This window comes from Triticum aestivum, chromosome 6D, assembly GCF_018294505.1.
Source record: "Triticum aestivum cultivar Chinese Spring chromosome 6D, IWGSC CS RefSeq v2.1, whole genome shotgun sequence".
NCBI classification, from domain to species: Eukaryota; Viridiplantae; Streptophyta; class Magnoliopsida; order Poales; family Poaceae; genus Triticum; species Triticum aestivum.
Window position 1 is genome coordinate 61697481 of NC_057811.1, and position 27382 is coordinate 61724862.

At 45.7% G+C, this 27382-nt stretch overlaps 2 protein-coding genes and 1 non-coding gene across 3 annotated transcripts; 2 read left to right on the plus strand and 1 right to left on the minus strand.

Annotated features, from left to right (window-relative positions):
* Window positions 1–16956: 16956 nt before the first annotated feature.
* On the plus strand, window positions 16957–22551 carry LOC123143535 (E3 ubiquitin-protein ligase SINAT2). The gene is made up of 4 exons (XM_044562479.1): window positions 16957–17261; window positions 19198–19501; window positions 21403–21789; window positions 21969–22551. The coding sequence occupies exons 2-4, from the start codon at window positions 19274–19276 to the stop codon at window positions 22287–22289; spliced, it is 936 nt and encodes a 311-aa protein (XP_044418414.1). The 5' UTR covers window positions 16957–17261; window positions 19198–19273; the 3' UTR covers window positions 22290–22551.
* Window positions 22552–23110: 559 nt separating this feature from the next.
* On the plus strand, window positions 23111–23192 carry TRNAS-GCU (transfer RNA serine (anticodon GCU)). Its single transcript has one exon. It is a non-coding gene; the product is annotated as a tRNA-Ser (tRNA).
* A 432-nt stretch (window positions 23193–23624) lies between these two features.
* Window positions 23625–26953, minus strand: LOC123143536 (ADP-ribosylation factor). The gene is made up of 7 exons (XM_044562480.1): window positions 26674–26953; window positions 25907–25997; window positions 25408–25523; window positions 24846–24905; window positions 24665–24730; window positions 24151–24367; window positions 23625–24048 (listed from the first exon to the last, which is right to left on the minus strand). Exons 1-6 carry the CDS (start codon window positions 26728–26730, stop codon window positions 24173–24175), a joined length of 585 nt encoding a protein of 194 aa, XP_044418415.1. The 5' UTR covers window positions 26731–26953; the 3' UTR covers window positions 23625–24048; window positions 24151–24172.
* Between the last annotated feature and the right edge of the window lie 429 nt (window positions 26954–27382).

The window sequence follows — 27382 nt, forward strand, 5'->3', positions numbered from 1 at the left end:
ACTTGACATTAGAAAAGCTCTAGCAAAACGAACTACACGATCTTGTGCTACGCTTAGGATTGGGTCTTGTCCATCACATCATTCTCCCAATGATGTGATCCCGTTATCAATGACATCCAATGTCCATGGTCAGGAAACCATAACCATCTATTGATCAACGACCTAGTCAACTAGAGGCTTACTAGGGACATGTTGTGGTCTATGTATTCACACATGTATTACGGTTTCCAGTTAATACAATTATAGCATGAACAATAGACAATTATCATGAACAAGGAAATACAATAATAACCATTTTTTATTGCCTCTAGGGCATATTTCCAACAGCCGAATCTCCCCTTCACCCGTAGGATGGTCAAGCTGGAGGTCCTCAAATCCGTCCGTTATTTCATCCACCATCACCCTAGCATATCCTTCTGGAATCGACCGGCAGTGGTAGGTTGCGCCAGGTTCAGTAGGTAAAACAGAGCCAACAGCCGCCTTGACTTTCAAATTGATCCATTGTGTCATAAGGTGGCAATGTTGAGACTCTGTGATAGCATCCACGGGGTAGCTAGCAGGAGCCGTGAAGACAGGCTCCAGCTGAAGCTGCTCGGTGGAAGCCACGCTGCTTCTCCGCTGAGATGGTGGGGTAGCTTCAGGGGATGCTTCGGCAGGTCATTTGCTGCGATTTGCTTCTTGTTCCTCTAGCCCTTGTACCCTTGTGTGCAGCGCCTGCAGTTGGGTATGCTCCACTTTCTTCCTCCTCTCCTGGCATTTGTAACCCCTGCGTCCGGAAACCCAGCCTTCCACAGGACGGAGCCTGGCGTGCCTCGTGTCCGTCCAGGGTGCTCAGGATTCCTGAGGGCCATTGTGAGCTCGTCCTTCTCTCTGTCTGGAACGAACGTCCCTTGCTGCGCTGCCTCGATATACTCCTGAAGCCTCGTGACGGGTATTCATAGTTGCTCGTGTTGGAGATCGTAGCAGAATTTTAAAATTTCCTACGCATCACCAAGATCCATCTATGGAGTATACTAGCAACGAGGGGAAAGGAGTGCATCTACATACCCTTGTAGATCGCGAGCGGAAGCGTTCTAACGAACGGGGTTGATGGAGTCGTACCCGCCGTGATCCAAATCACCGATGACCGAGTGCCGAACAGACGGCACCTCCGCGTTCAACACACGTACGGAGCAGCGACGTCTCCTCCTTCTTGATCCAGCAAGGGGGAAGGAGAGGTTGATGGAGATCCAGCAGCACGACGGCGTGGTGGTGGATGTAGCGGGGATCTCGGCAGGGCTTCGCCAAGCTTCTGCAAGAGGGAGAGGTGTTGCAGGGGGAGAGGGAGGCGCCAGGGGCTGTGGTGCTGCTGCCCTCCCTCCCCCCACTATATATAGGCCCCTGGGGGGAGGGGCGCCGGCCCTGGAACCCATCTACAAGGGGGGCGGCGGCCAGGGGGGAAACTTCCCCCCCAAGTCAAGTGGGGCGCCCCCCACCCCTAGGGTTTCCAACCCTAGGCGCAGGGGGAGGCCCAAGGGGGGCGCCCCAGCCCACTAAGGGCTGGTTCCCTTCCCACTTCAGCCCATGGGGCCCTGCGGGACAGGTGACCCCACCCGGTGGACCCCCGGGACCCTTTCGGTGGTCCCGGTACAATACCGATAACCCCCGAAACTTTCCTGGTGGCCGAAACTTGACTTCCTATATATAATTCTCCACCTCCGGACCATTACGGAACTCCTCGTGATGTCCGGGATCTCATCCGGGACTCCGAACAACTTTCGGGTTTCCGCATACTCATATCTCTACAACCCTAGCGTCACCGAACCTTAAGTGTGTAGACCCTACGGGTTCGGGAGACATGCAGACATGACCGAGACGCCTCTCCGGTCAATAACCAACAGCGGGATCTGGATACCCATGTTGGCTCCCACATGTTCCACGATGATCTCATCGGATGAACCACGATGTCGAGGATTCAATCAATCCCGTAAACAATTCCCTTTGTCAATCGGTATGTTACTTGCCCGAGATTCGATCGTCGGTATCCCAATACCTTGTTCAATCTCGTTACCGGCAAGTCTCTTTACTCGTACTGTAATGCATGATCCCGTGGCTAAATCCTTAGTCACATTGAGCTCATTATGATGATGCATTACCGAGTGGGCCCAGAGATACCTCTCCGTCATACGGAGTGACAAATCCCAGTCTCGATCCGTGCCAACCCAACAGACACTTTCGGAGATACCCGTAGTGTACCTTTATAGTCACCCAGTTACGTTGTGACGTTTGGCACACCCAAAGCACTCCTACGGTATCCGGGAGTTGCACGATCTCATGGTCTAAGGAAAAGATACTTGACATTGGAAAAGCTCTAGCAAACGAACTACACGATCTTTTATGCTATGCTTAGGATTGGGTCTTGTCCATCACATCATTCTCCTAATGATGTGATCCCGTTATCAATGACATCCAATGTCCATAGTCAGGAAACCATGACTATCTGTTGATCAACGAGCTAGTCAACTAGAGGCTTACTAGGGACACGTTGTGGTCTATGTATTCACACATGTATTACGATTTCCGGATAACACAATTATAGCATGAACAATAGACAATTATCATGAACAAAGAAATATAATAATAACCATTTATTATTGCCTCTAGGGCATATTTCCAACAGTCTCCCACTTGCACTAGAGTCAATAATCTAGTTACATTGTGATGAATCGAACACCCATAGCGTTCTGGTGTTGATCATGTTTTGCTCTAGGGAGAGGTTTAGTCAACGGATCTGCTACATTCAGGTCCGTATGTACTTTACAAATATCTATGTCTCCATTCTGAACACTTTCACGAATGGAGTTGAAGCGACGCTTGATATGCCTGGTCTTCCTGTGAAACCTGGGCTCCTTGGCAAGGGCAATAGCTCCAGTGTTGTCACAGAAGAGAGTCATCGGGCCCGACGCATTGGGAATCACCCCTAGGTCGGTAATGAACTCCTTCATCCAGATTGCTTCTTGCGCTGCCTCTGAGGCCGCCATGTACTCCGCTTCACATGTAGATCCCGCCACGACGCTTTGCTTGCAACTGCACCAGCTTACTGCCCCTCCATTCAAAATATACACGTATCCGGTTTGTGACTTCGAGTCATCCAGATCTGTGTCGAAGCTAGCGTCGACGTAACCCTTTACGACGAGCTCTTCGTCACCTCCATAAACGAGAAACATATCCTTAGTCCTCTTCAGGTACTTCAGGATATTCTTGACCGCTGTCCAGTGTTCCATGCCGGGATTACTTTGGTACCTTCCTACCAAACTTACGGCAAGGTTTACATCAGGTCTGGTACACAGCATGGCATACATAATAGACCCTATGGCCGAGGCATAGGGGATGACACTCATCTTTTCTCTATCTTCTGCCGTGGTCGGGCATTGAGCCGTGCTCAATTGCACACCTTGCAATACAGGCAAGAACCCCTTCTTGGACTGATCCATATTGAACTTCTTCAATATCTTGTCAAGGTACGTACTTTGTGAAAGACCAATGAGGCGTCTTGATCTATCTCTATAGATCTTGATGCCTAATATATAAGCAGCTTCTCCAAGGTCCTTCATTGAAAAACACTTATTCAAGTAGGCCTTTATACTTCCAAGAATTCTATATCATTTCCCATCAATAGTATGTCATCCACATATAATATGAGAAATGCTACAGAGCTCCCACTCACTTTCTTGTAAACACAGGCTTCTCCATAAGTCTGTGTAAACCCAAACGCTTTGATCATCTCATCAAAGCGAATGTTCCAACTCCGAGATGCTTGCACCAGCCCATAGATTGAGCGCTGGAGCTTGCATACTTTGTTAGCATTCTTAGGATCGACAAAACCTTCCGGCTGCATCATATACAATTCTTCCTTAAGGAAGCCGTTAAGGAATGCTGTTTTGACGTCCATTTGCCATATCTCATAATCATAGAATGCGGCAATTGCTAACATGATTCGGACGGACTTCAGCTTCGCTACGGGTGAGAAAGTCTCATCGTAGTCAACCCCTTGAACTTGTCGATAACCCTTAGCGACAAGTCGAGCCTTATAGATGGTCACATTACCATCCGCGTCTGTCTTCTTCTTAAAGATCCATTTATTTTCTATGGCTCGCCGATCATCGGGCAAGTCAGTCAAAGTCCATACTTCGTTTTCATACATGGATCCTATCTCGGATTTCATGGCTTCTAGCCATTTGTCGGAATCCGGGCCCGCCATCGCTTCTTCATAGTTCGAAGGTTCACCGTTGTCTAACAACATGATTTCCAGGACAGGGTTGCCGTACCACTCTGGTGCGGAACGTGTCCTTGTGGACCTTCGAAGTTCAGCAGTAACTTGATCCGAAGCTTCATGATCATCATCATTAACTTCCTCCCCAGTCGGTGTAGGCACCACAGGAACATCTTCCCGCGCTGCGCTACTTTCCGGTTCGGAAGGGGTGACTATCACCTCATCAAGTTCCACTTTCCTCCCACTCACTTCTTTCGAGAGAAACTCTTTCTCCAGAAAGGACCCATTCTTGGCAACAAAGATCTTGCCTTCGGATCTGAGGTAGAAGGTATACCCAATGGTTTCCTTAGGGTATCCTATGAAGACGCATTTTTCCGACTTGGGTTCGAGCTTTTCAGGTTGAAGTTTCTTGACATAAGCATCGCATCCCCAAACTTTTAGAAACGACAGCTTAGGTTTCTTCCCAAACCATAATTCATACGGTGTCGTCTCAACGGATTTCGACGGAGCCCTATTTAAAGTGAATGCGGCAGTCTCTAAAGCATAGCCCCAAAATGAGAGCGGTAGATCGGTAAGAGACATCATAGATCGCACCATATCCAATAGAGTGCGATTACGACGTTCGGACACACCATTTCGCTGAGGTGTTCCAGGCGGCGTGAGTTGTGAAACGATTCCACATTTCTTTAAGTGCGTACCAAATTCGTGACTTAAATATTCTCCACCACGATCTGATCGTAAGAACTTTATTTTCCTGTCACGTTGATTCTCAACCTCACTCTGAAATTCCTTGAACTTTTCAAAGGTTTCAGACTTGTGTTTCATTAGGTAGACATACCCATATCTACTTAAGTCATCAGTGAGAGTGAGAACATAACGATATCCTCCGCGAGCCTCAACACTCATTGGACCGCACACATCGGTATGTATGATTTCCAATAAGTTGGTTGCTCGCTCCATTGTTCCGGAGAACGGAGTCTTGGTCATCTTACCCATGAGGCATGGTTCGCACGTGTCAAATGATTCGTAATCAAGAGACTCCAAAAGTCCATCTGCATGGAGCTTCTTCATGCGCTTGACACCAATGTGACCAAGGCGGCAGTGCCACAAGTATGTGGGACTATCGTTATCAACTTTACATCTTTTGGTATTCACACTATGAATATGTGTAACATCACGTTCGAGATTCATCAAGAATAAACCATTGACCAGCGGGGCATGACCATAAAACATATCTCTCATATAAATAGAACAACCATTATTCTCGGATTTAAATGAGTAGCCATCTCGAATTAAACGAGATCCAGATACAATGTTCATGCTCAAAGCTGGCACTAAATAACAATTATTGAGGTTTAAAACTAATCCCGTAGGTAAATGCAGAGGTAGCGTGCCGACGGCGATCACATCGACCTTGGAACCATTCCCGACGCGCATCGTCACCTCGTCCTTTGCCAGTCTCCGCTTATTCCGCAGTTCCTGTTTTGAGTTACAAATATGAGCAACCGCACCGGTATCAAATACCCAGGAGCTACTACGAGTACTGGTAAGGTACACATCAATTACATGTATATCACATATACCTTTGGTGTTGCCGGCCTTCTTGTCCGCTAAGTATTTGGGGCAGTTCCGCTTCCAGTGACCACTTCCCTTGCAATAAAAGCACTCAGTCTCAGGCTTGGGTCCATTCTTTGACTTCTTCCCGGCAACTGGCTTACCGGGCGCGGCAACTCCCTTGCCGTCCTTCTTGAAGTTCTTCTTACCCTTGCCTTTCTTGAACTTAGTGGTTTTATTCACCATCAACACTTGATGTTCCTTTCTGATCTCCACCTCCGCTGATTTCAGCATTGAATATACCTCAGGAATGGTCTTTTCCATCCCCTGCATATTGAAGTTCATCACAAAGCTCTTGTAGCTCGGTGGAAGCGACTGAAGGATTCTGTCAATGACCGCGTCATCCGGGAGATTAACTCCCAGCTGAGACAAGCGGTTGTGTAACCCAGACATTCTGAGTATGTGCTCACTAACAGAACTATTTTCCTCCATTTTACAGCTGAAGAACTTGTCGGAGACTTCATATCTCTCGACCCGGGCATGAGCTTGGAAAACCATTTTCAGCTCTTCGAACATCTCATATGCTCCATGTTTCTCAAAACGCTTTTGGAGACCCGGTTCTAAGCTGTAAAGCATGCCGCACTGAACGAGGGAGTAATCATCAGCACGTGATTGCCAAGCGTTCATAACGTCTTGGTTCTCTGGGATGGGTGCTTCACCTAGCGGTGCTTCTAGGACATAATCTTTCTTGGCAGCTATGAGGATGATCCTCAGGTTCCGGACCCAGTCCGTATAGTTGCTGCCATCATCTTTCAGCTTGGTTTTCTCTAGGAACGCGTTGAAGTTGAGGACAACGTGGGCCATTTGATCTACAAGACATATTGTAAAGATTTTAGACTAAGTTCATGATAATTAAGTTCATCTAATCAAATTATTCAATGAACTCCCACTCAGATAGACATCCCTCTAGTCATCTAAGTGAAACATGATCCGAGTTAACTAGGCCGTGTCCGATCATCACGTGAGACGGACTAGTCAAGATCGGTGAACATCTCCATGTTGATCGTATCTTCTATACGACTCATGCTCGACCTTTCGGTCTTCCGTGTTCCGAGGCCATGTCTGTACATGCTAGGCTCGTCAAGTCAACCTAAGTGTATTGCGTGTGTTCCGAGGCCATGTCTGTACATGCTAGGCTCGTCAACACCCGTTGTATGCGAACGTTAGAATCTATCACACCCGATCATCACGTGGTGCTTCGAAACAACGAACCTTCGCAACGGTGCACAGTTAGGGGGAACACTTTCTTGAAATTATTATAAGGGATCATCTTACTTACTACCGTCGTTCTAAGCAAATAAGATGCAAAACATGATAAACATCACATGCAATCAAATAGTGACATGATATGGCCAATATCATTTTGCTCCTTTGATCTCCATCTTCGGGGCGCCATGATCATCTTCGTCACCGGCATGACACCATGATCTCCATCATGATCTCCATCATCGTGTCTTCATGAAGTTGTCACGCCAACGATTACTTCTACTTCTATGGCTAACGCGTTTAGCAATAAAGTAAAGTAATTTACATGGCGTTATTCAATGACACGCAGGTCATACAAAAAATAAAGACAACTCCTATGGCTCCTGCCGGTTGTCATACTCATCGACATGCAAGTCGTGATTCCTATTACAAGAATATGATCAATCTCATACATCACATATATCATTCATCACATCTTCTGGCCATATCACATCACAAGGCACATGCTGCAAAAACAAGTTAGACGTCCTCTAATTGTTGTTGCAAGTTTTTACGTGGCTTCTATAGGTTTCTAGCAAGAACGTTTCTTACCTACGTAAAACCACAACGTGATATGCCAATTTCTATTTACCCTTCATAAGGACCCTTTTCATCGAATCCGTTCCGACTAAAGTGGGAGAGACAGACACCCGCTAGCCACCTTATGCAACTAGTGCATGTCAGTCGGTGGAACCTGTCTCACGTAAGCGTACGTGTAAGGTCGGTCCGGGCCGCTTCATCCCACAATACCGCCGAAACAAGATAAGACTAGTAGTGGCAAGAAAAATTGACAACATCTACGCCCACAACTGCTTTGTGTTCTACTCGTGCATAGTAACTACGCATAGGCCTGGCTCATGATGCCACTGTTGGGGATCGTAGCAGAATTTTAAAATTTCCTACGCATCACCAAGATCCATCTATGGAGTATACTAGCAACGAGGGGAAAGGAGTGCATCTACATACCCTTGTAGATCGCGAGCGGAAGCGTTCTAATGAACGGGGTTGATGGAGTCGTACTCGCCGTGATCCAAATCACCGATTACCGAGTGCCGAACGGACGGCACCTCCGCGTTCAACACACGTACGGAGCATTGACGTCTCCTCCTTCTTGATCCAGCAAGGGGGAAGGAGAGGTTGATGGAGATCCAGCAGCACGACGGCGTGGTGGTGGATGTAGCGGGGATCTCGGCAGGGCTTCGCCAAGCTTCTGCGAGAGGGAGAGGTGTTGCGGGGGGAGAGGGAGGCGCCAGGGGCTGTGGTGCTGCTGCCCTCCCTCCCCCCACTATATATAGGCCCCTGGGGGGAGGGGCGCCGGCCCTGGAACCCATCTACAAGGGGGGGCGGCCAGGGTGGAAACTTCCCCCCAAGTCAAGTGGGGCGCCCCCCACCCCTAGGGTTTCCAACCCTAGGCATAGGGGGAGGCCCAAGGGGGGCGCCCCAGCCCACTAAGGGCTGGTTCCCTTCCCACTTCAGCCCATGGGGCCCTCCGGGACAGGTGACCCCACCCGGTGGACCCCCGGGACCCTTCCGGTGGTCCCGGTACAATACTGATAACCCCCGAAACTTTCCCGGTGGCCGAAAGTTGACTTCCTATATATAATTCTTCACCACCGGACCATTCCGGAACTCCTCGTGACGTCCGGGATCTCATCCGGGACTCCGAACAACTTTCGGGTTTCCGCATACTCATATCTCTACAACCCTAGCGTCACCGAACCTTAAGTGTGTAGACCCTACGGGTTCGGGAGACATGCAGACATGACTGAGACGCCTCTCCGGTCAATAACCAACAGCGGGATCTGGATACCCATGTTGGCTCCCACATGTTCCACGATGATCTCATCGGATGAACCATGATGTCGAGGATTCAATCAATCCCGTACACAATTCCCTTTGTCAATCGGTATGTTACTTGCCCGAGATTCGATCGTCGGTATCCCAATACCTTGTTCAATCTCGTTACCGGCAAGTCTCTTTACTCATACCGTAATGCATGATCCCGTGGCTAACTCCTTAGTCACATTGAGCTCATTATGATGATGCATTACCGAGTGGGCCCAGAGATACCTCTCCGTCATACGGAGTGACAAATCCCAGTCTCGATCCGTGCCAACTCAACAGACACTTTCGGAGATACCCGTAGTGTACCTTTATAGTCACCCAGTTACGTTGTGACGTTTGGCACACCCAAAGCACTCCTACGGTATCCGGGAGTTGCACGATCTCATGGTCTAAGGAAAAGATACTTGACATCGGAAAAGCTCTAGCAAACGAACTACACGATCTTTTATGCTATGCTTAGGATTGGGTCTTGTCCATCACATCATTCTCCTAATGATGTGATCCCGTTATCAATGACATCCAATGCCCATAGTCAGGAAACCATGACTATCTGTTGATCAACGAGCTAGTCAGCTAGAGGCTTACTAGGGACACGTTGTGGTCTATGTATTCACACATGTATTACGATTTCCGGATAACACAATTATAGCATGAATAATAGACAATTATCATGAACAAAGAAATATAATAATAACCATTTATTATTGCCTCTAGGCATATTTCCAACAGCTCGTCCGTCCAAACGCACTTCCCTGTTACAGGGTCCACCTCCTGAATAGTTCTGCCATCTTCTTAAGAGCATGAGACTTGATCGATTGCTCTTTAACTGGCTTCTCCAGATTCTCCTCTGGCGGTAGGGTGAAATTTGCCTTAAGCATTTTCCAAAGATCTTCCTTCTGCATACCGGAGACATAAGACACTTCAGGGTCTTCATTCATAGGCTTTAACCATTGGTGGATACTGATCGGGATCTTATCCCTAACAAGAACCCCGCACTGAGCAGCAAATGCATCCTTTGTCCGGATGGGTTCAATCGGCTGGCATCGCGCGCGATTGCTGTGATCTCAAACCTTTCATCCGAGCGCAACGTTTTCTTCGGGCCTCGTCTCCTTGCCGAAGTTGTGCTCGATCCGGAGGGCTAGAAAAAAGAAGAAAGACGAGAGTTAATTAATATGTGTACATACGAAAACAATGAATGCATCAATTAGCTAGTCAGCACAGGCTTAACTAATATATATACCTGGCCGGAATCGGTTTGGTCACCGGAGCCGTCATCACGGTCTCCTTCTTGTACCGGCATTGGGTCACCGGAGCCATCATAATCATAGTCTTCTTCTTCACTCTGTCCTTCCAGACCATCAGTGTCGTTGAGATACGACAAGACGGCATCACTTCCTTTTACGATTATGTCCCCCAAGATCGCTTCTGTTGCTTCGTCTCGAGGGCCATAGTTTCTACAAATATTTACAACATGGCAATTATTATTCAAACATGACAGATGGATATATTAGTGGCAAACGTAGAACTAGCTAGCTAATCACAATAAGGAATCATATTAGTGGCATCGACGCTGCTTCTCTAGGGTTTGGGGTGGCCTCGGCAACGCTTCAAGGGTTTGGGGTGGCCTCGACAACGCTTCAAGGGTTTGGGGTGGCCTCGACGACAACGCTCTTTTAACTTGGTAAATTTGGGTGGCCTCGAGAGAGTTTGTCGTGTAGGGGCGCGGCGGGAGGGGGTACGAGACCGACATCGTTGTTTCTAGGGTTTGGGTGTCCTTGAGAGTTTTGGTCGAGCGAGAGGGCCGGGGGGTGCTCCCGTGGTATAAGTTATCACGGTCGAGAGGGGGTTATATCGACAACGACGACATACGACGACCCCTCGACCCTTGAACCCTCGGCGACCCTCGACCCCTCGGTGACCCTCGACCCTCTACCCTAGCTAGTTCCCGACCCTCGCCCCTCGAACCCTCGACGACCCCTCCCCCCTCCCCCCCTCATGTCGAAGTTAATTATCGGGAGGGGGTATATCGATAACGACATACGCGATAAAAAATAAGAAAAGGCAGAAGAAGAAGAAAAAGAAGAAAAAAAAGAAGAGAAGAAGAAAGGAATAGAGGAGAAGAAGAAAAAATAGAATATTTTCTATTTTTTCTTCTTCTCCTCTATTCCTTTCTTCTTCTCCTCTTTTTTTTTCCTTTTTCCTCTTCTTATTTATTTCTCCTCTTCTTCTCTTTTTTTTTCCTTCTTCCTAAACTAAACATAAACTAAAATAATCCTAAAACTAAACGAAACTTCTCCTCCTCCCTTTTTATTTCTTTTTTTCATCCTAAAACTTTATGAACAAAATTACAACAGAAAAAAACAATAAAAATTCTATGAACAAAATTACAACAGAAAAAAATCATAAAAATTCTATAAAAAATGACATATTCTTTGCATATGAACATACAAACATTTGCATATTCTACAATAATATCACCAAAAAAAATCTATGAACAGAATCCTAACTTTTGCATATGAACATACATACATCATCATCATCATCATCTACTACTACTACAATATGAACAAAAACTAAATATATATGTGAACAGGGGGCCTGCTTCGTCGTCGGCACCGGGGCGGGCGGCGGCATTGGGGTGGGCGCGCGGCGGCGTTGGGGCGCGGGAGGAAGGGGGAGAGGAGGGGAACGGCGGGGTGAGGCTCACAGTGGAGGAGAGCGGCGGCGAGGTCGGGGCAGGGCGCTCGGCGTGCGCGACGGCGAGGTCGGGGTAGCGCGCGGCGAGGTCGGGGCAGGGCGCGTCGAGGTCAGGGCAGGGTGCGGCGAGGCCGGGGCAGGGCGACGGCGACGACGGAGACGGCGGACGAGGGCGGCAGCCTGGCGGCGTCGATGTCGTCGGCGTCATCTGGGCGGCAACTGCGAGATGAGAAGTGAAAATTTTCACAAGTCCTGCTTATATACCCAGAGCATTGGTTCCGGTTCATAGCACAAACCGGAACCAATGCACCCTTTAGTCCCGGTTGGTGCCACCAACCGTGACCAAAGGTCAGTTTTCAGCAGCCCAAAGGGCGGGAAGCGGCGACCTTTGGTCCCGGTTGGTGGCACCAACCGGGACTAAAGGGGGGCATTGGTCCCGGTTGGTGCCAAGAACCGGTACCAATGCACCCCTTTAGTCCCGGTTTGTGCCACCAACCGGGACCAAAGGCCTTGCGCTGGCGCGGTGCGGTGGGATGTTTAGTCCCACCTCGCTAGCTGAGGAGCGGCCGCACATGTTTATAAGTGTTGTCGCGCCGTCTCCATTGAACTCCTCAGTACTGCAGGCCTATGGGCCAAATCTCACACCGCTATGCCTGTGGGCCTACTGGGCCTTCTGCGGGCCTGAATCCTGGCCCATGGATGGGTTTCTAGTCGTATTCAGGCCGTGGTGGCCAGGTAGGTGGCATTTTTTCCCACTTTTTTTGTTTTCTTTTTTGCTTTATTTATTTTATTTTGTTTTCTTTCTACTTACAACAAAATACTTATTTATTTTATTTTATTTTGTTTATAATTACTTATTTATTTTATGATAATTCTTTTTGCTATTAAAGTTTCTAACAAAAAAGGTTCTTTATGAAAATTATTTTTGCTTTTAATGATTTTGAACAGAAAATACTTTGATAATTTTAGTTTCATAAATTTTATTTATGTTATTAAAGTTTATTTTATTTTGTTTCTACTTATATTTTTTTAAGTTTATATTAATTTGTTTCAAATTACTTATTTATTTTATTTTATGAATATTCTTTTTGCTATTAAAGTTTGTAACAAAAAAGTTATTTATGAACTCTGAAACAAAGGGATTTCATACGGAAACTCGTCTGTTACAAAGGGATTTCATTTTTGTTATCAGGGTTTCATACGGAAACTCGTCTGTTACAAAGGGATTTCATTTTTTTGAACTTATTTGAACTCCATAGTTTTTCTGTGTTCAAAATGCACCATTCAAAGCCACATCATCAATTTTCAACCCTTTCTGATTTCATTTGTTATTTTTCATGCATTTACTGATTATTTTGAGCTATAAGACCATGAAATTGAAAAGCATTTGAAATGAACTCTGAAAAGGTTGAAAGTTGGCATGGTATCATCATTTCACCCACATAGCATGTGCAAGAAAGTAGAGAGGGTTACGGCAAAAACTGGATGCACTTCGTGTACAAAACGGACAATCTCTTTCGAAGTATCAGGGTTTCATACGGAAACTCGTCTGTTACAAAGGGATTTCATTTTTTTGAACTTATTTGAACTCCATAGTTTTTCTGTGTTCAAAATGCACCATTCAAAGCCACATCATCAATTTCCAACCCTTTCTGACTTCATTTGTTATTTTTCATGCATTTACTGATTATTTTGAGCTATAAGATCATGCAATTGAAAAATATTTGAAATGAACTCTGAAAAGGTTGAAAGTTGGCATGGTATCATCATTTCACCCACATAGCATGTGCAAGAAAGTAGAGAGGGTTACGGCAAAAACTGGATGCACTTCGTGTACAAAACAGACAATCTCTTTTGAAGTATCAGGGTTTCATACGGAAACTCGTCTGTTACAAAGGGATTTCATTTTTTTGAACTTATTTGAACTCCATAGTTTTTCTGTGTTCAAAAATGCACAATTTAAAGCCACATCATCAATTTTCAACCCTCTCATGAATAGATAAGTGACCAAATTAATAGAAGTTCGTCATCACATTAAAACCAAAGTACATACATAGTTCTCACTGAACAACATATAGCTCTCCAGAGCATCTAATTAAACCATACATTGAAATTATGTAAAACATTTCAATGCAACAACAAATGCGATCATAATCGCAACCAAGGTAACAACTGATCCAACTGCATAATGATACCAAGCCTCGGTATGAATGGCATATTTTCTAATCTTTCTAATCTTCAACCGCATTGCATCCATCTTGATCTTGTGATCATCGACGACATCCGCAACATGCAACTCCAATATCATCTTCTCCTCCTCAATGTTTTTTATTTTTTCCTTCAAGTAATTGTTTTCTTCTTCAACTAAATTTAACTTCTCGACAATAGGGTCGGTTGGAATTTCCGGTTCAACCACCTCCTAGATAAATAAAATCTATGTCACGTTGGTCGGCATAATTGTCATAAACAATAAATGAACCAAACAGTTATCAAAAGATAATATATACCACATCCGAATCATAGACAGGACGAGGGCCGACGGGGGCGGATACCAAAACCATCGCACTATATAATAACAAGGAATAATAAAAGTAAGAAAATTAGACAAGTATCTATCTGAAGTAAGAATTTTTTTCTTTTAGAAAGAAGATAAGAACAAGAGGCTCACCACAGTGGTGCCGGCGACGGGATCGGCGCGGGCGATCGACGGCGGTGAAGACGGGGACGGGACGTGACGGACCGCTAAACCTAGACAAATCTTGGGGAAAATGGAGCTCAGAGGTCGAGTTCCGAGAGGAGAAAGATTAACTAGTGTGGCTCAGACATTTCATCGAACACCTCATGTGCATAGGAGGTGAGCTAGAGCACCCAAATGCCCTCCCCTCGCCGGCTAGAAAAAACAGAGCACTGTGGAGTGGTCTGCCGTGGCGATGGGGTATATATAGGCAACTCATTTGTCCCGGTTCGTGGCTATAACCGGGACTAAAGCTCCACCTTATGTCCCGGTTCTAGCCACGAACCGGGACCAATGGTTGTGGGCCAGGAGCGAGGCCCATTGGTCCCGGTTCGTGCCTAGAACCGGGACAAATGGTTTCCCACGAACCGGGACCAATGCCCACGAGGCCCCGGCCGTCCCCCTGGGCTAACGAACCGGGACGAATGCCCCCATGGGTCCCGGTTCGTGACTGAACCGGGACTAATGGGCTTGCCCTGTCCGAACCAAAGCCCTGTTTTCTACTAGTGCACCAATGTTCTTTGGAGGATTCTACTAGTGAACTTGTGAACCCTGTACAATTTCACACATAAAAACAACTACTATTTTAATTTAACATGACTTTTATTTTCTATAATTAATTATTCATATTACACAAAAAAACTTTCAACCATATGTATGCTCATAACTTGTTGCCTCTAACAATGCTAATTAGATTGGCAACCTCACTGTAATTGTTGGGGGCACAACAAGTTTTATTATTATTATGCAGTGTTGTTGATTGTTGCGATGGGTGTTACCGCTACGGGTTGACACCTTAGTTTCTCATGTGAGGGGAATACAAGTAGCTTGCTTCAAACCCTTGCACTTGGATGCCCAACAAGGTTCTATCAAAATAGAATACACTTGTGTCGTCAACATGTTTATTGTTTTTATATGTATTTGTAGTATGTTGTTTGACACATATGTATGGTATAAATCACATTACAACATCAAGGTTTCTTTATACAACGCGCGGCATTTTTGTTGCCATGCATGCTCTCGCCCATTGCAAATGCGATTACCAACATGTAAATGGTATCCTAGTATTAGTGCCTTGCTTCATCTTTCCCTTTCTATCATATTTAACGGTGTGGATGATAGGATCGGTCTCCGATGAGGCTGAGCGGCACATATTGCATGAAGCATTGTTGGGTGGGTGGCTTTCTTACCGCCGAGCATTTTGTCTCTACATTTGGCATTCCTGTTGCTTCCTAGGCCTAACCATAAGTTTTTTTCTCTCAGGGGTTTTAATTTCAGTTTTGTAGCTAATACTATGTTAATATAGAAACATATGAAAATGAGACGGCAAGCAAAGAAAGAAATCGATTATATAAGTGGTATGTTGTTTGATAGTAGTGGTATCACTATGTGTAAATTTATTGCTCGCGTGAACATGTGAAGATCTAGACCATAAACACCATCTTAAAAGTTGTGGTGTGTTTACTATATTCATATGTAGTTGCAGTATGATGCCTCCTTACACGGTACATAAAACACATTACAAAGTAGAAGAAACAAGAATCTCTCTCTCACTCACTCACTCTCTCTCTCTCACACACACACACACACCAATTGCTCATCGGCTCTCTCAGAAGAAAAAAATTGCTCATCAACAAAGTTGTAACATAAGGAATTGAACATGGAAACAATTCCGCATAATGATAAACAATATATACAAATAAAAAAAATTATGGTTTCATTCCTTCATAAATCATGAAGGCCTCAATTTATTCTAGTAACTAAGACATACTATCCTCGTCAACATCAACTAGCTCTTCTGGCCTTACAGAGCTAGCTAGCATATGCACGTAGGAGCAAAAGGGAATATCCCCTGCTCGTCTTTCAACATCAATATAAGTTGTTTCACACGTTAAAAACACACAAAAATGTCTGAGTGTCAAAGTCGTGACAACCATATCTCTTCGAAGAAGCAGAGATGCGGAAATTTGGGCCTCATATTTCAGCGCAAAAAAATTGTGCGAGCCCCCCATATAATAGAAACATGGAAAATTACCGAAATATTCAATATTCATCAAACTACTACTATTCGGTTTAACGACAAAAGGAAGGTGAATTTTTTAAAGTATCCTTGCCTCCACCGATGTTCTTATTCTTCTTCGGTTCCTGCCCGCAGTTATCAATTTCGGTAGCAGCAGTGACTCCCCCCCCCCCCTTTCCTCATCGTGAGGTCTTCAAGTAAGCGGTGGCTTGATGAAATTTCTTCCACCTTTATTAAAGTTGGTGAATCTATTTCAGAACACACAAGAAATTTCACTTTCAGCGATCCATCGCTGGTACAAAGCAATTATATGACATTCCCTTCATCATCAGCACAAGTTGTTCAACATTTCATCAAAAAAGAAAAAGCACAAGTTGTTCAAGTGTCCAAGTCTCTTTCCGGGCGACCATGACTTCCCTTTGAAGCCGAAGCGTGGGCCCGGCCTGTCAGTCAAAAAAATCCTACCGTTGAAGAAACGTTTACTCCGGCGTAAAAAGCGCGTAGAACAGAAACCGCTGAGGTATATCCACGAGATACGATTGATTTCTTGTTTCACAAAAAAGAGAAAGCAAAACCGAAATATCCCCCCGCCTCCACCACTGTTCGTCTTCCCCTCCCCTCCTCCTACACCTTCCCCCGTCTCCACTCCTCCTCCTCCCACCCCCCCGATTCCTCCACCGAATTCGCCTCCCATTGCTCGTCCCCGCTCCGGCGCAGTCTGCCCGTACGCGACATCGCCGGCGGCGGCGGTACGGAGGGGCGGGCGGCGGGACGGAGGCTGGTGCTGCTGGGCTTGGGCTGGCGTGGAGCGGAGGAGATCCATCACCGACCTTGGATGATACCCTCGTCCGCTGGTGAGGAGCCCTAAGCTTTGGTTGCGCGGGATTGCTCCAAAGCCTGTCTTTTTTGGTCGCTTCCCAGCGGGGGATCTTCCCGCCGCTGCGGATTTGAGCAATCGAATCTAAATCTTCGTTCTTGCTATCCGTTCAGTTAAACCGCGGGTTTCCCTTGCTGCGTAGTGCCGCACTGATCTAAAACCGCCCGAAACGCCCATATTTCCAGTTCGATTAGGTTCTTGCGCAAGATCCAATCCAAGGCGCGGCCGCCGTTTATTTTGCAGCGAAAATTGGGGAACCGACTGGATCCTAATTCAAGTTTCCGTACAGTTGAGGCGAAAGGTTCCAAATCTCGCTCGGTTTGGGAACACCAGGAAAACCAGAGTCTCTTATCCCTCGCCGTCAATTGTTGTGACAGGAGAACAGCGAGGAGCAGAATGTGGTTTGGATGGGGCGAACTTGTTTTTTTTTTTTTGCTTGTTACTTACTACGGTAGTACTACACTTACGCATGTGGATCTTTAAGGAGAGATAAGGTAGTCGTGAAGCCAGACCAGGGAAGGTGCCAAAGTGTAGTAGTAGCAGTTGTTCTTTAAAATGTTGAATCGTTGGTGCTCTCTGTTTGTGGATGATATAACTGCTCCTTAATGGCATGCCGAAGTTCTGGAAATGGTCTAAGTTTTCGAATGAGACCAACCAAGACTTATAATTTGACAGAATTCATTTGTTCTTCAGTTCTAGCTTCTGTATAAGTGAATAGATGTTTAATCACCCGTAGCTTCAGTTCTAACTTAAGCTCTAAGTCAAGTTGGATTCTGCTGCTGGTGGCGGCAACTACTAAGGCCCTGTTTGGATTACCGTTATTCTTTTAAATACACCTGCAAAAGAAAAAAACACGCCTCCACTCACCGGTTTTGTTTCCAGCCGGAAAACATTCATGTCCGGTAAGATACACATGTAAATTTAATACCTCCGTAATAAATTGCACCCATAACAAGGGTGGCCTAACTGGTTGTCACTTTACGTTATCTCCGAATCAGTGGTTATGAGTCTAACGACTAGTGTTGACTAGTCGTGCGACTAGTCTAGTAGTCTCAATCTGATTGTCGACTAGCTTCTTCGTGTAGACTAGCTCGTTGAGCCTAACTGGTTGTCACTTTACGTTATCTCCGAATCAGTGGTTATGAGTCTAACGACTAGTGTTGACTAGTCGTGCGACTAGTCTAGTAGTCTCAATCTGATTGTCGACTAGCTTCTTCGTGTAGACTAGCTCGTTGAGTCGAGCGGTGAAGCGACTAGTCATCGACTAGTCTGGTTGTTTGAGTCCATCGACTCAATTTGGGAGGGATAAGTGAGCAGAGCTCAGCCCGCGGGAGGGAAAAAATTGCAACCCTAGCTTTCCAGGCTCGCTCCACAACAAGCCGCCTCACCTGGGACTAGGCTGCCACCACTGCCGCTGCTACCCACCACCGCCGGTGGCAGCGGCGGCCAGGAGCATTACAATGCTCTCCCTTTGTTGTTGCTTCTGCTCCTCCCCTGGATCCACCCCTCTGCTGTTGAGCTCCTCCCCTTGCTGCTCTCCTATGCTGATGTGATCCTCCTCTGGATTAACTCAATTTTTATTGTATAATATATAGTAGGTATTAGTAGTTGATTACTGTAAGTTGAGTACTACATGTCGACTAGTCCAGCAGTAGTCTAGACTAGTCACGATTAATCTATGAGTCTCAACCTCGGCTCGACTCGTAATTCTTGCTCCGAATGTGTGGGTGGGGCCACAAGTCTTTGTCTCTCACCTCTTGATTTTCTGCTTGAATTCTAAGTGATGACCCATGCAGGTTTATATAGCCCCTCTAAACTGAGAAATTAATTCAGTATCAACCTATACCCCCGCAACAATTATTTTACGCATGTTTAAATATATCAACTAATAAGCATGGAATTTAATAATGCAGCTGATCACAAGGAAGGATGGAGTGGTGGGGGTGTTGATATTATCTAGTGCTTATCAATGTGAAAGAAGCTTTCACAATGGCCCCAGGAAGCAGCATTGTGAGTGTGACTGAAGTTCCTGAGTCTGATTGTGGCGACCGTGGGCTCTCCGAGGCACTCAGTAGTATTAGGCTTGATGGAGATTCTACAAGTAAGCCCTCCTGGGCTGCGTCACTTGTCAATGTTGGTTTGTCATCATTGACTGGCTTGAATGATTTGCTCGAGTGTCCAGTGTGTACAAACTCAATGCGGCCACCTATACTTCAGGTATGTGTACTGATGCGTGTCTTAAATCTTTGTAGTCCTGCAGCAGAGTGTAATCATTTATAATTTTGATATTATTGCAAATGAGATTATGTTATTTAATTTGACTTGGATTTTCTTACATGAAATTGACTTGGATATTGGGTTGGATTTGTGTAGAAAGTTGTCCACCCACCGACTTTGGATAATTCATTGTAATTGCCTTTTGATGTAAGGTGTAATTGTATAGATGTTGCATTTGTGACAACATACGACATGTGGGTAGTAGCGTGTCCTAAGCTATTCAAAGTTATTGTGTTCAAGGAAAAATTAAGCGCAAGGTGTTAGGTGGCCAACTTTGCCTCTGCCTAGCACCTAGCTTGCCTAAATTTTGCCTTTCCCTAGGGCATTCTGTACGGACATGGCAGAATGGGCTTGCCTAAATTTGCCTTGATTTTGTTGGTAAAGTCTACTTATTCTTTTCCCGAATAAAGTACCCTTGGATCGTTCTATTCTGTTCTATTTTCCATGTAGAATTACCTACCATTTTAGCTTACAGAAATTCTTTAGCTGCTATGTTCTAGGTTCTACCTCCAAACTAATAACAAGTTTATATTTGGCCACACTAAATCAAATGTCTTTCATTTTGTGTTCACCGTATTGCATGTTCTTACATTGCTGGATTGTTGATCTTCAAAGTAACTTCCACATGTTGAAAGAAAATAACTCAACACTTGGGGGAAGAATCCCAATAGCATTTTTTAGGTCGATAAAACACCCTGAACACCGGCTTCACTGGCTACGGCAGTGCAATGGGCGACCTGACACGCACGGGGAACACACAGCGAGATTAACATTTTTTTGGTGAGAACCAGGGTTCGAGCCCTGTATGGTAGCCCCCTCCTAGAGGTCTTACTGTTGTGCTAGATGCACATTCTCAACTTCCACATGTTGAAGATACAATAGGAATGCATGAGAACAGTTGCTTGGTTTGATCAGTATATTTGTGCCTTGGATGCATAGTTAGGTGCTCATGCTTCTGTCTTCCTTTGTCATTTGCATGGTCTCAACTCTCAACAAGTACACAAGATTTTGGGTGTGTTTGGTTTGAGCCCCAACTAGCCCGACCAAAAAATTGGTATGGCCAAAGTGTGGGCATGACCAAAATTTTGGTAGCTTATTGATGTTTGGTTTGTGCCATTGCAACCGTCCAAAATTTTGGCAAAATAAACATGTTTGGTTTGCTACCAACTGCGTCTTGTAACCACTGTAATCCTGCAAATATTTATGCACATACTTGGTAGGAAAATGCTAAGATGCAATCAACAAGAAATATAATCATCGTTAAATAAAATCACAAAGGGAAAGGCGGAAGTTGCTACTGAAACTGGATTGCATTGCATCCTTAATCACGATGAGGCCCACTAATAATTAATTAAGGGCCATAACAATCGGAACTAACATGCTGCATGCATCACAAGATAAGAAAAAGTCAAGGGACCCACAGAGAAAAAGATGGAAAGTTACGACGCCAAAATGTTGGCAAACGTTTTGCTCGCCATCGCCTCGCCTGCGAGTTGGCGAGAATTACATGGGTGGGTGTGGGGCGTCTCAGGCGAGCCAAATTTTTGGCACCAGTCCAAACGACTACCAAAATTCATGGGCCAGCCAACTTTTTGGCATGGTAAGCATTGGCTGTGATCCAAACACACCCTTTCTACCGTTGCGCGAAAGCTGTTCTCAGTACCCTTGCACGTATCATGATCGTTCATTTCTGCAACTTTGCTATTGGTTCCACCCTTATTTTGTTACATTATTCAAAATAATATCAAGCTAATTGGATGAGAACTATGGTAGTTAGTAGAACAAGTTTTGTCCATTATGATTTTATGATAATCTATTGACGATTCATATTCTTCCTGCAGTGCCCAAATGGCCACACAATTTGCTCCAGCTGTAAGCATAGGGTAGACAACCATTGTCCCACTTGCCGCCAGGAGCTGGGAAATATCAGATGCTTGGCTCTTGAGAAGGTGGCTGAATCGATTCAGCTTCCATGCAAATACCAAAGCCTGGGCTGCACCGAGATCCATCCTTACCAGAACAAACTTAAGCATGAGGAGCTCTGCAGGTTCAGGCCATACAGCTGTCCATACGCAGGTTCAGAGTGCCTGATTGCAGGTGACGTTCCGATGCTGGTGTCTCATCTCATCAATGACCACAAGGTGGACTTGCACGAAGGCTGCACCTTCAACCACCGCTACGTGAAGTCCAACCCTTACGAAGTGGAAAATGCGACATGGATGCTCACTGTAAGTAATGATACATCTATGCATGTTAAACAAAATCAGAGATACATATGGTATCTGGCTGTGCCTGTCTCTTGGCGTTCAGAATGTGACTATAGTCCTGTCATCTTCGTTGTAGCCTTCCGATTGATCTTCGGCTGTGTTCAGTCTACTGTAGTGATATGCTCTCTGCCATTTTGCAGGTGTTCAAGTGTTTTGGTCAGCACTTCTGCCTCCACTTCGAGGCGTTCCTGCTGGGGATGTCCCCGGTATACATGGCGTTCCTGCGGTTCATGGGGGAAGAGAGCGAGGCTCGGGGCTTCTGCTACAGCCTGGAGGTGGGCGGGAACGGGCGGAAGCTGACATGGCAGGGCACGCCGCGGAGCATCCGGGACGGGCACAAGAAGGTGCGGGACAGCTTCGACGGGCTCATCATCCACCGCAACATGGCCCTCTTCTTCTCCAGCGGCACCCGGCAGGAGCTCAAGCTGCGCGTGACCGGCCGCATCTGGAAGGAGCAGTGACCAACGACGACGAGCCATGGCTCCTGCTGGGGGCACGCGGCCTACCTCTCCTCCGGAGCGCGCCGCTGCAGCAAAGAGTACTAGACATGCATGCCTCTTCGGTCGTTTGTTATCTCCGTGATTCCATTGTTTTGTTGCCGTGCTGGGAGACTGTCTGCTACTTGGTGTACAAATGCTTGGTGGAAGGGAAAGGGTTCCCAAGAACGTACTCCGTATGTTGTGAAATTTCTTGCAATTTGTCATACAAATCCAGTGCATCTTAGCCTGGCATGCTGTTCCTGGTAGGCGCGGCCCTGGTTCCCCTAGAAAAGGAGGGTGGTTGTACCGATTTCGGTTGGAGGCGACGTTCCTATCGATAGCATGGTGTCTATGATGACTTTGTTAATCTTAAGACCCGATCCGCCGGCCCATCCATCCTTTTGAATGTGCTCATAAGAACAGGGTGTGCATGAGTCTACTGATCTATTCATAGGGGTGAGTGTGTGTACTGTGCTTCCAGTAGAAGATATAGATCCACAATGCCATATGGGAGGCACTTTCGACTTTTATCTGGAGGCCATGGCATGCAGGTGGTGCCGCTATGGAGGTCTTGTCGTCTCAAGCGGTTCGTCCCCGACGATGGTCGGCGAGATTGAATCTGGGTGGAAGTCAATTGGCTTCTTCTGTGTTGAAAAGAGAAACTATGGGCAGAACAATGTGGCAAGGGAAACCAACGAACACGAGCGATGAAATGGAGATTGCCATTCGACCTTGCCAGTTTGAGAGAATCACTGACGAAAACCAGGGATAAGAAGGCCTCCGAAGCAGAGCATTCAACAACCGACGCTTTGGCCGAGTGGTTAAGGCGTGTGCCTGCTAAGTACATGGGCTCTGCCCGCGAGAGTTCGAATCTCTCAGGCGTCGTATCCTTTTTGTTCTTCACATTCTTTTTTCTTTTTTCCTTTTTCTTCTCGTTATCTTTCCCCTTGACTGATGGCATAATTTCAGGCTCGTGGTTAATAACTCAATCAACCTTTTTTCCATATCTATTTTTTCCCCATTTTTGCTTTCTTCTAGAATAATGTTTCAGGCTCCTGATTAAATGCAATAATATCAAGTTGGTGTTTCTATGCCGATACTTGTTTTCCTATATATTCCCTCCGTTCCTAAATACTCCCTCCGTTCGCAGAAATGGATGTATTTAAAACTAAAATACATCTAGATACATCCATATCTACGACAAGTAATTCGGAACGTAGGGAGTATAAGACTTTTTAGAGATTTTAATATAGAATACATACGGATGTACATAAACATATTCTATAGCGTACATTCATTCATTTTGCTCCGTATATATTCCATATTCGAATCTCTACGAAGACTTATATTTAGGAACGGAGGAAGTAGTATTCTCAAGCTTACAAATGCAATCACTGAAGCTGCGAGCTGCAGACAAAGCATTCAGCACACTATAACCAAACCGTCTCCTCTTCCTTTCATCAGTATGCAATCGAGCAAAGCAATCGTGTGCCCCAAGCGGCCCCTCTCAGGTATACACAAATACAAGATACAACAATCCCATGCCAGGTGCTGTTTATCGTTCACCCATCTGTTATACACTGCATAAGTTCCTGCCAGACGAGCCCCATATGGGCGGCCGCCACACACGGGTCAGAACAGGCGCACCATGGGGGCATGCTCTTGTCAGATGAACAGATCGACGGTCGGATGGATGGCCATTGCGTCAGGCGAGGATCATCGGGCAGTTGAGGTGAGGTCTCTGCAGAAACAGAACATCAGTTTCAGGCTTGACCCAACAGTTACTATTATATATGAAGGTAGGGATTAAACGAGTCGAGGCGGGCTCGGAATCGTGCAGGACCTTTTCTCTGTCTGTGAAGAAGCTAGATAGAAGGTCCAGCAATTGAAGTAGCATGACCCGTCTCCTGCAGCTGCTTCAGGGTGGACGCCAGCCAATCGAGCCCGTCATAGAGGCCCTCGCCGCGGAGCGCGCACGTCCCCTGTATGTGCCATATCCTGTTCTTGAGATCATGCAGGCCCAGCCCTTCAATGACCTCCTCCGGGCTCATTGAACCTTTCTGTATGAATTGTGAACAAGGGAGACATAGTCAGTCTAGGCGATCTCTAACCCCAATATGTGCGCCAAAAGTAAGCATCCACATTTGTTCTCTAATAAATACAAGATGAAAGGTTGTATTTTATTCTGTAGGCAATCAGCACTAAATTTGGTACCAAACAAGACATGTTTTTTTTTTTTTTTGTTTCCATAATTCCAGTCGGAAGGCAATCTCAGAAGAAAAAACATGTATGACAACCCATTCAAATGAGGTCATGAACAGCTAGGCGATTATGCAGGAGCAGTCGATTTAACTAACCAAGTCCTGTTTGTTTGCTAATACCAAGATTATGCTGTTTGCCATCAAAGGGTCCTTGATAATGCTCTGAAAGTGGCCAAGGATTAGAAGTTAGCAGGATCTCACACTCTCAACCAATGAACCAACATAATTTAAGGCGCCCAGAAGTCCTATAGTACAGAGATAGTATAAAATATGTGACCTGGAATTCTTGTCTGGCATCTTCGATCCTTTCTCTGTCCAAAGAATCAACAACATAGATCTACACCAAATCAAAAGCAGAAACACATCATTAACCTTGGTAGTAAAACATACGCATCTGATCCAAGGAAAAGTTCAAACTGTCATGGAACTCCTGATTCAATCAGCTAAAGAGCTATCGTTCACTAGAAGACTTGTTTGGTTCCTAGCCACACCTTGCCACACTTTGCCACACCTAACCTTAGGAAAGTTTGACCAAGTCAAGTGGGTGTTTGGTTCTAGCCACACCTAAGGCACATATTTTTTAATGAGCAGTGTATGTTCTGCACATCAATCTACTCATTTCACCCACCACAGCTAATAAACAAGGAAAACAACCAACAGCATGCAGATTTTTCAAGAGATGCCACAAATTTAGAAAAAGAAGCTGTACTTATAATAACCATATTTGGAACAACATGTGAAAGACAACTAAAGCTAGGATTGAAAAAATACATAGGTACTAAAGTAGGGCTAAAATGGCAAGATGACATGCTATATTTTAATATGTCTCTAATTATTACCAGTGCATCAGAATTGCTGAGATACATCCTCCATAATTGTCTGAGCTTTTCTTGTCCACCAACATCCCACACGGTAAATGCCACATTCTTGTACTGAACTTTCTCGACGTTAAAACCTGGAGAGGAGAAATGGTATACCAGAGATATACATAAGATCAATGAATGGAAGAAATAAGGGCAGCACTGAGGTCCAAAATGTCAAGATGGTGCAGTTCGTTGTCACAATCTAAGGTGATAAGCTCCCAAGTTTTTTACTGCTTCCTGAAATTCGATCAAGTTATGTTGTTCGAAGTAACATAATCTGGAGAAGAAAATGTTAGCCACACCTATAACTAGGAAACTCGGTTTCAACAATACTACGCGATTTATTTTCCTTGTATAGAGTAAAATGAAAGAACTGCATCTTCATGGCATAGTGCAATAAAGTAGCACAACACTGAAGAGTAGACAAGTGGACATATAAGAACAGAAATAATAGTATGCTATATTAGTCTCCTACCTACTGTAGGCACAGTTTGAAGAACCTCCCCCAGGTGCAGCCTATACAAGATTGTTGTTTTGCCAGCTGAATCCAAACCAAGCATCACAACCTTCAAAAGTTTATTCACCATTAGCAGAGAGAAAAAGAGACAGTAATCAAAGAATGCACTTTACAAACTGGTTTTTGGGGTGAACAGATGGACGATGATAGTCAAGAGGAACATTTGGTGGAATGCTTCATAGCTTGGTTTAAATTGGAAGAAAGCAAAATAAACTGGATTGAGAGTCAGTACGCCCCTCCAATCCACTGCAACTGCACACTGCTAGAGTGCCATCCCAAACCATTTCGCGACAGATTGCTCACTTGGCAGCACTCGATTAATCGGAGCTGCGCCGCCGCATTCGAGAATCCCAACCTCGGCCAAGAAAACCCTAAAATTTAGAATCTCAGTCCGCACCAGCACATACACCACACTCCACGGGACAAAACCAAGAACTCGGATCGACGGGTTTCACGGCCCTCGATATGGACCATCATAGAAGCCAGCGCACAGGTCCAGATTGGCGTACTAACTGGAAAGCCTGTCGGGATTTGCCCGCAACTCAAGCGCGTGGCTGATTCGATTAAGGCAGGAACATCGGGAAGTTAATTGATTCCAAGAACTGCGCCGCATCGAGAAAGCTCCAAGAAGCCACGAGATCGAGCGCCCTAGGTGGCCCCGGAGCGCGGAAGATGGGGAAAGGGGTGGATGGGGAGGGAGGGGGGATCGTGGTTAGGTTATTTACCCTCATCTCCTTGGTGGAGAAGAAGGAGTCGAAGAGCCTGCGCAGCGCCTGCCCCATCTTCTTGCTTCTGCAGTGGGTGGAATGGATTCTTGGACAACTGTTGCTCCCCGCGGGGGTCGAGTCCAGAGGTCGGGTTGGTATGGGAGCTTCGGGAGGAGGAAGAGGAAGAAAGTAGGCGCACACAAAGATTAGGAACAGGATACTTGTCTATGCTTTGCTCGGTGGTTCTGCTGTTGTTGTGGTGGAACATTCAAGGCCCGACTCCTTCACGGCGAGGTTAACTCGACCGTGATGCCACCTCCAATCTTGGTATGCACACAAGAGCATTTAGATCACTACCCTCTTATATTTCTTTATTTACTAAGGGAGTTAATAATTCTTTCAAAAAGATTAGTAATTAATCTTCCTTCGCAAGAAGGCCAAAGCATATATTAAAGTTGTCCAAATGACACCTCATGGGCAAAATTCGATGCCGCCTCTGGATCTTCGAAGCAGCCTCCGAGCGAGTCAGGGAAATGGTGTTGATGCGGCGGTCGGGAACTCATCGCTGAAACCAGAAGATTCATGTGGAATTGGACATGGGATCATATTGTTGTCACGGAGAAGAAGGCGGCGAAAAAGGGTGGACAACCATTCCAGATCCGACCAGACAGAACCAAGGGGTGGCTTACCTTGCTAGCTTCCCGATAAAGATGAAGTTGGCCATGCT

Bases quoted from the DNA above. Each gene is read 5' to 3' on its own strand.
- LOC123143536 (XM_044562480.1), bottom strand. From the start codon at position 26,730: ATGGGGCAGGCGCTGCGCAGGCTCTTCGACTCCTTCTTCTCCACCAAG. The intron at 24,906-25,407 runs GTAATAATTAGA...GATTTGGTGTAG, and splicing joins TCAGCAATTCTGATGCACTG to ATCTATGTTGTTGATTCTTT. The intron at 24,368-24,664 runs GTTAGTTAAATC...CAATTCATACAG, and splicing joins TAGCAAACAAACAGGACTTG to AAAGGTTCAATGAGCCCGGA.
- LOC123143535 (XM_044562479.1), top strand. From the start codon at position 19,274: ATGGCCCCAGGAAGCAGCATTGTGAGTGTGACTGAAGTTCCTGAGTCT. The intron at 19,502-21,402 runs GTATGTGTACTG...TTCTTCCTGCAG, and splicing joins TGCGGCCACCTATACTTCAG to TGCCCAAATGGCCACACAAT. The intron at 21,790-21,968 runs GTAAGTAATGAT...GCCATTTTGCAG, and splicing joins ATGCGACATGGATGCTCACT to GTGTTCAAGTGTTTTGGTCA.